The 11,403-nt window shown below is 41.5% G+C and overlaps 1 protein-coding gene across 1 annotated transcript; it reads left to right on the forward strand.

Annotated features, from left to right (window-relative positions):
- Nucleotides 1-7,607: 7,607 nt before the first annotated feature.
- Nucleotides 7,608-10,621, forward strand: LOC137361311 (probable G-protein coupled receptor 139). Its single transcript, XM_068026201.1, has 4 exons — nt 7,608-7,677; nt 8,080-8,957; nt 9,115-9,119; nt 10,462-10,621. The coding sequence occupies exons 1-4, from the start codon at nt 7,608-7,610 to the stop codon at nt 10,619-10,621; spliced, it is 1,113 nt and encodes a 370-aa protein (XP_067882302.1).
- Nucleotides 10,622-11,403: the final 782 nt, after the last annotated feature.

An 11,403-nucleotide genomic window follows, 5' to 3' on the forward strand; every position in this document is an offset into this window, starting at 1 on the left:
GTGTGAAGGGCACAGAGGGCACAAAATTCTTGAACTGCATTCAAGAGAAATCGTTTAACTGGCACGTAACAAGACCAACGAGAGGGGGCACAATTCTAGATTTAGTCTTCAATAATGAAGCTGGACAAATGGATGAAATAGCAATGGGTTATGGTTTTGGAGCTGGTGACCTTTTACAAAGCTGAGAGGTGATCTGGCGAAAGTGGACTGGATACAGCTACTTGAAGGAAAATCAGTGGCAAATCAGTGGGAGGCATTCAAAAGCGAGATTCTATAGGCATGGCCCAAACAAGATAAAGATTGGTACGGTCAACTCTATAGCCCTACATAGGATATAGCCCTATATAGAATATAGGATAAGATTAAGCAGCAAGAGAAAGCTTATGGAGGTCGCAAAAAAACTTAATATCGTAGAAAAGCTACAGGGGTGATGAAAGTGCAGGGGTGAAGTAAAAGAAGAAATTAGGAAAGCAAAGGAAGGACATGAACAATTATTGGCAGGTAAAATCAAGGAAAACCTAAAGAGGTTCTTTCAGTGCATTATGTGCAAGAGGATAACTCAGGAAAGGATAGGGCCTATCAGAGATGTACAAGGGAACTTATGCGTGGACACAGATGATGTGGGCAGTGTTCTTAATGAGTTATTTTGTCTTTGTCTTTACAAAGGAGTTGGATGACACAAACATTGTAATAAAACAGGAGGAGTGTGAAATATTAGATATGATAAGCATAATGAGGGAGGAAGTACGAGAGGGTCTAACATCCCTGAAAGTGGATAAATCACCAGGGCCGAATGGATTCTATCCGAGGTTGTCAAAGGAAGCCAGCGAGGAAATAACAGATGCTCTGAGGATCATCTTCAAATCATCACTGGAAACAGGTGAGATACTAGAGGATTGGAGGTCTGCAAGAGTTGTACCATTGGTTAAAAAGGGTGTGAGGGATAGTCCAAATAATTATAGGCCGGTCAGCCTGACCTAGATGGTGGATAAATGATTCGATTCAATTTTGAGACACAGGATAAACTGCCAGTGAGAAAGGCACAGATTAATCAGGGATAGTCAGCATGAATTTGTTGAGGAAAGGTCATGTCTTACTAACACGACTGAATTTTTTGAGGAAGTAACAGGAAAGATTGATGAGAGTAGTGCAGTGGATGTGGTCTACATGGATTTTAATCAGGCATTTGACAAGCTCCCACATGACAGACTGGTCAGAAAAATGAAAGCCCATGGGATACAGCGGAATGTGGCAAGCTGGATCCAAAATTAGCTCAGTGACAGGAAACAAAGTGTAGTGGCCGATGGATATGTTTGCGAATGGAAAGTGGTTTCCAGTAGCGTTCAACGGCGCTCAGTGTTGAGTCCCTTGCTGTTTGTGGTATATATTAATGATTTGGACTTCAATGTCGGAGGCATTATTGGAAAATTTGCACATGTCACAAAAATTGGTCATGTAGTCGATAGTGAAGTTGATAGCTGTAGACTCCGGAATGATATCAATGGCTTGTTTGAGTGAGTGGAAAAGTGGCAAATGGAATTCAATCTGGTAAATTGTGAGTTAATTCATTTAGGGAGAGCAAACAAAGTAAGGGAACACACAAACACGGCAGGAAATTGAGAGGGGTAAAAGAAGTGAGAGACCTTGGAGTACATGTCCACAGGTCCCTGAAGGTGGCAGGACAGGTAGATAGATTGGTGAAGGAGGCATATGGGATGTTCTCCTTTATTGGCCGAGGTATAGAATACAAACACAGGGATGTAATGCTGGAACTGTATAAAACTCTGGTTATGCGATAGCTGCAGTTTTGCATACAGTTCTGGTCATCACATTACAGGAAGGACATAATTCCTGTGGAGACACCACAGAGGGGATTTACAAGAATGTTGCCAGCGTTTGAAAGTTGCAGCTATGAGGAAATTTTGGATCAGCTTGGGTTGTTTTCTTGAACAGAGGAGGCTGGGTGGCGACTTAATTCAGTTGTACCAAATTATCAGGGGCCCAGATAGAGCAGACAGGAAGGATCCGTTTCACCCAGCGTAGAGGTCAACTACCAGGGGGGGCATAGATTTAAGGTGATTTGTAGAAGGATTGGAGGGGACATCAGGAAAATCTTTTTCACCGAGAGGGTGCCTGGAATGCACTGCCCGACCGGTGGTGGAATCAGAAACCCTCAATTCATTTTAAAGTTAGCTGGACATGGACCTGAAGTGCTGTAACCTGCAAGGTTATCGACCGGGTGCTGGAAGGTAGAATTAAGTAGAGATCCTAGTGTCTTTTTCTCTTTCTGTTGGCACAGACACGATGGGCTGAATGGTCTCCCTCTGTGCTGCAACTTTCCGATGGTGTTATGGTTCTGCAGTAACACTCAGAAAGAACATTTAAAACAGCTAGAAGCTATGTATATAAAAAGGAAGCTAATTCATTGGCAAATCTGGCAAAAAGTGAATTCGCAAAAGCAGGCATGACCTACCTCGAGCATACAGTGGCGCAAGTGTTGCCAAAAATGGAAAAAGCACAAGGCTTAGTGGAGATTCCTATCCCTAATACTAAGAGTGAAATCATGAGGTTTTTGGGGATATGTGTTTTCTGCAGAATGTTTGCACCTAATTTCAGTACTGTAGCCACTCGACTAATTGATTTGCTACAGAAAAAGAAAACCAAGGTAGCGTGGTCAGGGGAATGCCAGGCATCTTTTGAAAAGCTAAAGGCAGTTTTGACTAATGAACCAGTGTTGGCTGCTTCAAATTTTACAAAGCCCTTCAAAGTATTGATTGATGCTAATGACCTGGGGGTCGGTGCAGTCCGATTACAAGATGACGAATCAGGCATAGAACAGCCAGCAGGGTAATTTTTCAAAAGAATTGAAGCACCACCAAACAAGTATTCCACTGTGGAAAAAGAATGTTAGGCTTATGGCTAGCTGTTAAACATCTTGAACTTTATGTCCACCATGATTACAAAAAACATTGATGTACACTGACCACAATCCATTAACCTTCGTCAAGGGGTTTGAAACCCATAATGCAAGAGTGTTCCAGTGGAGTTTGTTGTCACAGCCTTGCCGCTTGAAGATTGTAAACATTTCGGGAAAAGAACAATATTATCATAGATGGATTGTCAAGAATTTAACGGAGTTTTATTAGTGGTTACTCTGAGATGGGAAATCGTCCAGGTTCCAATTCCAGGATCTGTGTTGACATAGCTCATTGTACAGAGACCAGAAGGATGCAATGGCACTCACACACATATGCACACAAAAACCTTCAACGAAGAGATATTTTGGGCGCTCCAATGGGAATGGTGTGAGAATGGGGTAGGGATATTCCGGTGAATGTTGAAAATGGTTCATTTCAGGACCCTATCTCTCTCTCCCTCTCCTCCTGCACACTCTCCCTACCCCCACCACACCTAAGCCCTCATTAACAACTGAATGTAGAAAAACTGCTGCAATGTAAAACCTGGAGCGGCCTGTTTGGAAAATAGCCATTTTAGACAAATTCTATGAAATGCCTTTCACTATTCATTTCCATTTTACAGAAAGTGCAGCAATAACTTGAAATTCTGGTGAAGAGTTTTTGCTGGCGAGGCTTTTTTGCTGCAGTTTGAGGAACAGCCAATTTTTCCTAGGTTTCTCAGTTCCTCTAGATGACAATTTCTGAAATTACAGCCAGGTAAATGATGCAGCCGAGAAAACATTTACAACTGGTGACATTTCACAGAACAATTCTGACCCATATTTACACTTGTATCTGTAAACGATTCGTTTCTTGGTGTTGTTGCATTTATGCATTAGCCAGTAAGCATTCAAAATAATTTTCTCAACATTTACCACTGTAAAATCACAAGGATTTACAAAGTTGAGAAACAGACATTTTGCACAAATTTTATAAAAGGTCTTTCACTTTTCACCTCCAGTTTACCTAAAGTTCAGCAATAACTACCTCGAAAATGTGGCAATGAGTTTTTGCTGCTGCATTAAAGTGTCACTTGTTTCACTTTCCATCTTGACTGTTTCCATCCACTGCTTCCCTGGGGGATGCAGAGGGATTTTTGTCACTTGTTCATCACTGTCCAAATTCAGGAGCTACTAGTTAATCTGCAGCTGCCCTGGAGTAGCAAACAGCATTCAAATTGTTTCACTCAGTTTGGATAAATGAGGACAGTTTGTTTCCAGTAGCAGAGACGGGTCAGGAACCAGAGAGCACAGAATGAAGGTGAATAAAAATGGGAGAGCGATGCGAGGAGATAATCAGGGGAAATAATCAACCACACGTTATTCTGGTTTGGAATGCAATATCTGACAGGTTGGTGAAAGAAGATTTAATCTCCATTTTCAAAAGACAATTGCATCAATACTTCAATTCCTCTCACTAATAGTAGAGAAGATAACAGCACAAAAAGGACAGTCAGAGATGTCATAACTTCAGTGATGAAGAATTCAGTGCAACTTATTCAGGGAATTTTCAATTGTAAATGAATGTTCGGACTTTATTTGATCTTGTTTTATTTCTGCATTAGCGCCTACTCACTCAAAATAATTTTTCAAACAGAAACCAGGTTAACGTCACAAGCGTTTACATAGTTGGAAAATTACCATTTAACACAAGATGCATTTAAATTCTTTCATTAAGCATCTAAATGTTATGGAGCGGAGAAGACTGAGGGGTGACCTGATCGAGGTGTACAAGATTATGAGGGGCATGGACAGGGTGGATAGGAAGCAGCTGGTCCCCTTAGTTGAAGGGTCAGTTACGAGGGAACACATGTTGAAGGTGAGGGGCAGGAGGTTTAAGGGGGATTTGAGGAATAACTTTTTTACCCAGAGGGTGGCGACGGTCTGGAATGCACTGCCTGGGAGGGTGGCAGAAGCAGGTTGCCTCACATCGTTAAAAAGTACCTGGATGCGCACTTGGCACGTCATAACATTCAAGGCCATGGGCCAAGTGCTGGCAAATGGGATGAGGTAGACCTCGTTCTGTGCCTCGTGGATGCACCACAGTGACTCCAGCAACCGCTAGAGTTCTGAAACCCGGAGTTCAAGCTTCTGCAGCCAGTGACACTTCCTGCAGATGTGTTTGTCAAGCACACTATTAACGGAGGAGCACAGTCACTGAGAATGCATGTGCAGGGAACCACTAGTTACTAAGGAGTTTGCTCACAACCAGTGCATGTGTAGGAACAGCACTCGTACCAGAAGAGCACGATCACACCTGGTGCATATGTATGGGCATTGCTAGCACCAGAAGAGCACGGTCAGATCTAGTGTAGTTGATGTTGCAGCACGAGTAACAGAAGAGCATGAACATTTCTGGTGTAACTGTGAGTTACTGGTGGTACCGGTTGAACTCGATCATCTCTTGCATATGTGCAGTTTACCACTCGTACCAGAGGACAATTGTCATCGTTAGTGTAATTGTAGGGTACCACTGGTACTGAAGCAGCATATATGTCTCCACTGTATTCCAGAGGAAAACTGTATTATCTCGCCCAAGGATAGGGCACCATCAGTACCAGAGGAACATTTTTACCTCTCGTGTAAATGTTGGATTACCACTGGCACTGGATGAAGAATGGTACCTCCAAGGTAAGTTTAGGTTTGCACTGACATCGGGGTTGGAAATCTATCTCGAATGTGAGTTAGGACAACACTTGTACTGGAGGAGTATGGTCTACTCTAATTCATGTGTGGGTCTACCACTCATACTGGAAGAACACTTTTTAGTGTAAGTGTAGAGTGTCACGAGGACAGGAGAGGCAAGATCACCTCCAGTGCAATTGTGGTTGCTGCACTTGTACTGGCGTAGCAAATACACCTTTCATTTGTGAGGAGGACACAAAAAGACTACTGGAGATATAGACAGGTTAAGTGAGTGGGCAAAGGGGTGGTAGATGGAGTACAATGTAGGGAAGTGTAAGGTTATTCACTTTGTTAGTAAGAAAAAAAAGGTAATTTTTTAAAAGTTGAGAAACTTCTAAATGTTGATGTTCAGACGGGGTTGGGTATGCTCGTACAAGGAACGCCGACAAAATAGCATGCAGGAAGAGCAAGCAATTAAGAGGCAAGTGGGATGTTGGTCTTTACTGCAAGGAGATCGGGGTACTGTAATAAGGATGTCTTGCTACAATTGTACAGGGCTCTGGTGAGACCACTCCTAGCGTACTTTGAGCAGTTTCAGTCTCCATATCTAAGAGAAAATATAATTGCTTTGGAAGCAGTTCACCAGATTGGTTTCTGGGATGAATGAGTTGTCCTATGATGAGAGGCTGAGTAAATTGGACCTATACTTTCTGGAGTTTAGAAGAATGAGAGGCGATCTCATTGAAACAAATAAGAATCTGAAGGGGTTTATTAGACTAAACGCTGTGAATTGTAATCGTGGGGAATCCAGAACATGTGGGTCCACAGTCTCAGGATAAAGGTTTAGGGTTAGGGTTAAGATTAGGACTGTGCTGAAGGGACATTTCTTCACTCAAAAAGTTGGAATTGTGTACTCCAGAGGAATGTGGATGCGCCATCCTTGAAAAAATATATTTAATACTGAGATAGACACATTCATAGCCTTTCATGGAATAGAACTATAGGGAGTGGACATAAAAGTGGAGTTGAGGAAAAGGATCAGCAGTGATCGCATTGAGTAGCAGAGCAGATTTGAGAGACATATGGCCTACTCCTGATCATATCTCTTATGTTCTTTAGTTCTTGTGTAAGTGCAGGGAACCATTGGTAATGGAGGAGCACTGTTACCTCCATTGCAATTATAGATAATCACATACCTTACATAAGTGTAGGGTTAACACCATTCACCACCTCTACAGTAAATAATGGGAATCAAGAGTATCATACAATGGTTTTTATCTCCATTGTAAATGTAGGGAACCACTAGTATTGGAACAGGATGGTCACATTGCCTGTCAGTGCAGGTGCTACCAGTATAGAGGAAGATGGACACGTTTACTGTAATCATAGATGCTATTAGTATGAAAGGAACTTGGTCACCTCTAGAGTAAGTGATGTCACACCACTATTACAGAGACATCCTGCTCACCTCAAGCATAATCGAAGGGTACCACTAGTTCTGGAGGTCTATGGCCACCTCTAGTGTGAATGTGGTGTAACTCTAACAAGGATAAGCATGTTGACCTCTGTTTACATGTACTGGTCCCACTAGTCTCAGAAAACTATACTCCCCTGCATTGCTGCAGGACCATTTTTATCACAAATAGTGCAGTAGTTCTTCTACTGCCTAATCTGCAGGTGTTGAATCAATAGGTTAGAGTGAAGGTCAGCGTCAGAACAGTTCGTGCAAAGCGAGCTACTTTGGCTGGTCCTGTGGGAATGGGATCCACAGTCATTCAACTTGTAAATAATGTTTTAATTCTGTGTTTTTAAAATTGCCTTAGTGTTAACCCTTTCCCTAATTCTGAAATGTCAGAAAACAACTTACCGAGTTTATTTATGAAATGACTGCCACCAATGTTAATTATGATTAAAGCTGATTGACTCCTTGGAGGTTTAAGGCGTGTATAAATATAGGTTTCCTTGCACAAGCTCAGAAGTGCACCAGTCTTTCTACTTCTACAGATTCCATCCATTCTCACATAAAATGGGGAAACCAGCTATTCTGCTGACGAAAGACATTTACTACCCACTTCTCGCACCCCTGGGTGTCCTTGGTGAGCCATTATAAACTATTTGTTCGTAATCTGTGTTAACTATCACTTTGTTTATACTGTATGTTGAATAAGATAACATGTTTCCCCGATGTCAGCTTTACACAGCCGGTGGTTACTGGAGCAAATTCGTGAACAGGGTACCCACACTTTCTCCATTTCCTTTAATCTGACAGCCTTACTGATGTTATAATGTTCCTACAAGGTCCCACAGAAAGAATCAAGTGTCACCCGTGCAGAGGGAGCACGACAGCAACTCATTTAAATATAGGTTTCCCAGGAACTTACTCCACTGCTAATCTTATATAATCATACTGTATGGAGTAAAATGCTGTCAAGAGATATCACCATATATATTTCAAACAGCCACTAAAACGTTATTTATCTCGTTTCTCTTTCTTACAGTGAATTTGATGGCGATTGTGATTCTCTCCCGACAAAACTGCGGCCTTTCCAAATGTATTTCTGTTTATATGGTGTCCATGGCAACAGCAGATCTCCTGGTCATGATCATCAATGTAATGGTGTATCGTATTTTCAGTTATCACTTTCCATTTTCTTTCCTGTCTTACACTCCAGTGTGTAGGATTGTTATATACATGACAACTATCACCTTTGATTTGTCTGTTTGGTTCACAGTCTCCTTCACATTTGACCGTTTTGTAGCTGTCTGCTTCCAGAAGTTTAAAGCAAGATATTGCACAGCAAGAACTGCACGGGTGGTTATAACAGTGTTCTGTTTATTGAATTTGTTCAAGAACATTCCCTTTTTATTTGCATTCGAACCTCAGCAAATAATTAACAAGGTGCAGCGGGGCTGTCGGCCAAGCGTGGATTTTTTTTCCTCACCACTTGGTCTAGCGTGGGTCTGGTTTCACACCGCCTGGATCGTTTGGCTTCCTTTTACTTTAATTGTCTCATTTAATTGTTCAACCATTGGACGTATTTTAGTGGCCAATAGAACCCGCAGGAAACTCCGGGGTAACAGGAGTGAGAATCGCAGTGATTCAGAAATGGACAACCGAAGGAAATCCATTATTTTATTGTTCACTGTTTCGGGCAGTTTTATACTGTTGTGGTTGACAGTTGCCGTGACTTTTGTGGCGACCAGACTGCCAAACACCAATAATTACCGTGGTGACCTCACAGCCCCTGGATATATCGCCAATGAAACCGGAACTTGCCTTAAATTTTTGAGTTGCATTCAAAACCCATGTATTTATGCAGCGACCCAAAGAAAATTCAGAGAAGAGCTGAAGAATGTGCTGAAATCTCTCTGGCCAGTAATTTTGAGATTAGTTAGAAAATGCGGATAAAATTACAGAATGCTTGTTCACATCTGAAGCTCCATTTCAACTCATTTCCTACCGTACAAGGTCCTTCCTTTCGGAAATGTGAAAGTATGATGAGCTATTTGCGTACTGTTGTTCCTTTTTGTAGCACACGTTTGATGTCAGAATTACATTCTTTCTTCACCCTTCATTCATTGAGTAAACATAACTTATTCCTGTAAAATCTGCACATTTCACGTTCACGTTTCGAAGATAACAATGATGGGCTTCACTTGGTGCAGAAACAGAGGTCCTAGGATCGTTGATATTGGTAACATTCTGGGAAGCTTGGTGTGAATATTGCCAGTGTGGGTCTCACTGTCAGGCACCATTCTTCATTGACAAATATAACCAGGATCTTGTAACATGATAAGTTTTTGAATGGAGGAAACTGTCAGAACTCGACACTGATCAATGTGACATTTCAGCTGTTTTGCACCAGATACTGAATTGAATTCTTCACTGTGACACGGAGTTCAATCACCACGAGAGACAACATGTAAAATTAGAAAAGGGATACTCCTGTCAGGATATATACATCGGTGTAGAAGAACAGAATGAGAATACTGATGCTTAACGGTATTACAGAAATTAGCAAAAATTATCCTGACAGTTTGTAATGGGATAGTCTGTGGCACCTGTCCCTACTTCAATATATCAAAAAAGAAAACCCTGACAACTCAGTTAGCTGCACTTTAATGAAGTTCAAATAGTAGAATTCTGTAGTATTATTTTTACCGAACCCAGACAGTGCAACAGGTGCATGGAATATCCTGTACTGTGAATCCAAGTATTATCCTCAGTTGTGGAGATCCTGTTGTAAGAAAGCTGAGTTTTGGTATCCTGAAAGATAACAGCTGAAAAATCAGACACATCCTACATTCCCTCCTTTAACTCCTGAGTAAGGAATTGTTTGGGATTGGTGGCAGGCGGTTGGGTTGTGTGGTTACCTCCCAGTGTCGGTGGAGGGGTGAATAATGTTTGACTAAGTTCGCGAGCTTGGTTGCATTTTACCCAATTCGGATCAAAAGAATGCAATTTATTAACCATCGATTAACTTATCCCCAAGCTTCTGAGTGAGAGAATTTCTCGCAAATGAGAAGGAAGAATCCAAACACTACGTCATGCACTAAACAAATTAAGCAGTCACAAATCAGACCTGTAAGTTAAAGTTTAGAACACAGGAGCTGAATAAGCATTAACACATAAAAAAAGATTTTTCTCGCAATGGTGTGAAAACACTAATGGGTAGAATTACTTGATAAACTTCAGTCGCGAAGGTTGTCCAGGCAATTAACTTATCATTATAAATCAGCATCAAGGGATGTTGAGCTTTCAGCAATACAGTAACCAGACCCTACTGTTATAAATTGGTGACACGTTATTTATTCATTCATGAGATATGGGCGTGGCTGAAAACGTAAGCTTTTCTTGTCCATTTTAATTGTCGGTGAAGAGCAGGTCGTGAGCCCCGTTTTGAACAGCTGCTGACCATTTGCGAAGGTCTGTTCTCAGTGCTGTTCGGAAGGGAGCTCTTGTATTTTATCCCAGCAACAGTGAATGAAAGGCATGTGGTTTGGAAGGAAACTTGGAAATGGTGTCGCATTGATGATTAAAGGAATCAGTAACAGCTGTGAGGAGGGATGATAATGTAAATGAAACGTCCAATGAGGCCATATGGGTTGAGCTCAGAAATACTGAAGTGGCAACCACACTATTAGGAGTGTACTATAGACCCCCAAATAGAGAGAGGAAGATAGAAGAACAAATATGTAGGCACATGTTTGAGTGCAAAAACAAGAGGGCAATAATAGTTGAGGATTTCAACTACCCTAATGTCGACTGGAATACAAACAGTGTGAAGGGCACAGAGGGCACACAATTCTTGAACTGCATTCAAGAGAAATCTTTCAACTGGCACGTAACATGACCAACGAGAGGGGGCACAATTCCAGATTTAGTCTTCAATAATGAAGCTGGACAAATGGATGAAATAGCAATGGGTTACCATTTTGGAGCTGGTGACCTTTTACAAAGCTGAGAGGTGATCTGGCGAAAGTGGACTGGATACAGCTACTTGAAGGAAAATCAGTGGCAAATCAGTGGGAGGCATTCAAAAGCGAGATTCTATAGGCATGGCCCAAACAAGATAAAGGGTGGTACGGCCAACTCTATAGCCTTCTGGGTATCTAGAAGCATATATGATAAGATTAAGCAGAAAAGAAAGCTTATGGAGGTCACAAAAAAACTTAATATTGTAGAAAGGCTACAGGAGTGTAGAAAGTGCAGAATGAAGTAAAAGAGGAAATTAGGAAAGCAAAGGAAGGACATGAACAATTATAGGCAGGTAAAATCAAGGAAAACCTAAAAATGTTTCGTCAGTGCATTAAGTGCAAGT

This window comes from Heterodontus francisci, unplaced genomic scaffold (assembly GCF_036365525.1).
Source record: "Heterodontus francisci isolate sHetFra1 unplaced genomic scaffold, sHetFra1.hap1 HAP1_SCAFFOLD_506, whole genome shotgun sequence".
NCBI lineage: Eukaryota > Metazoa > Chordata > Chondrichthyes > Heterodontiformes > Heterodontidae > Heterodontus > Heterodontus francisci.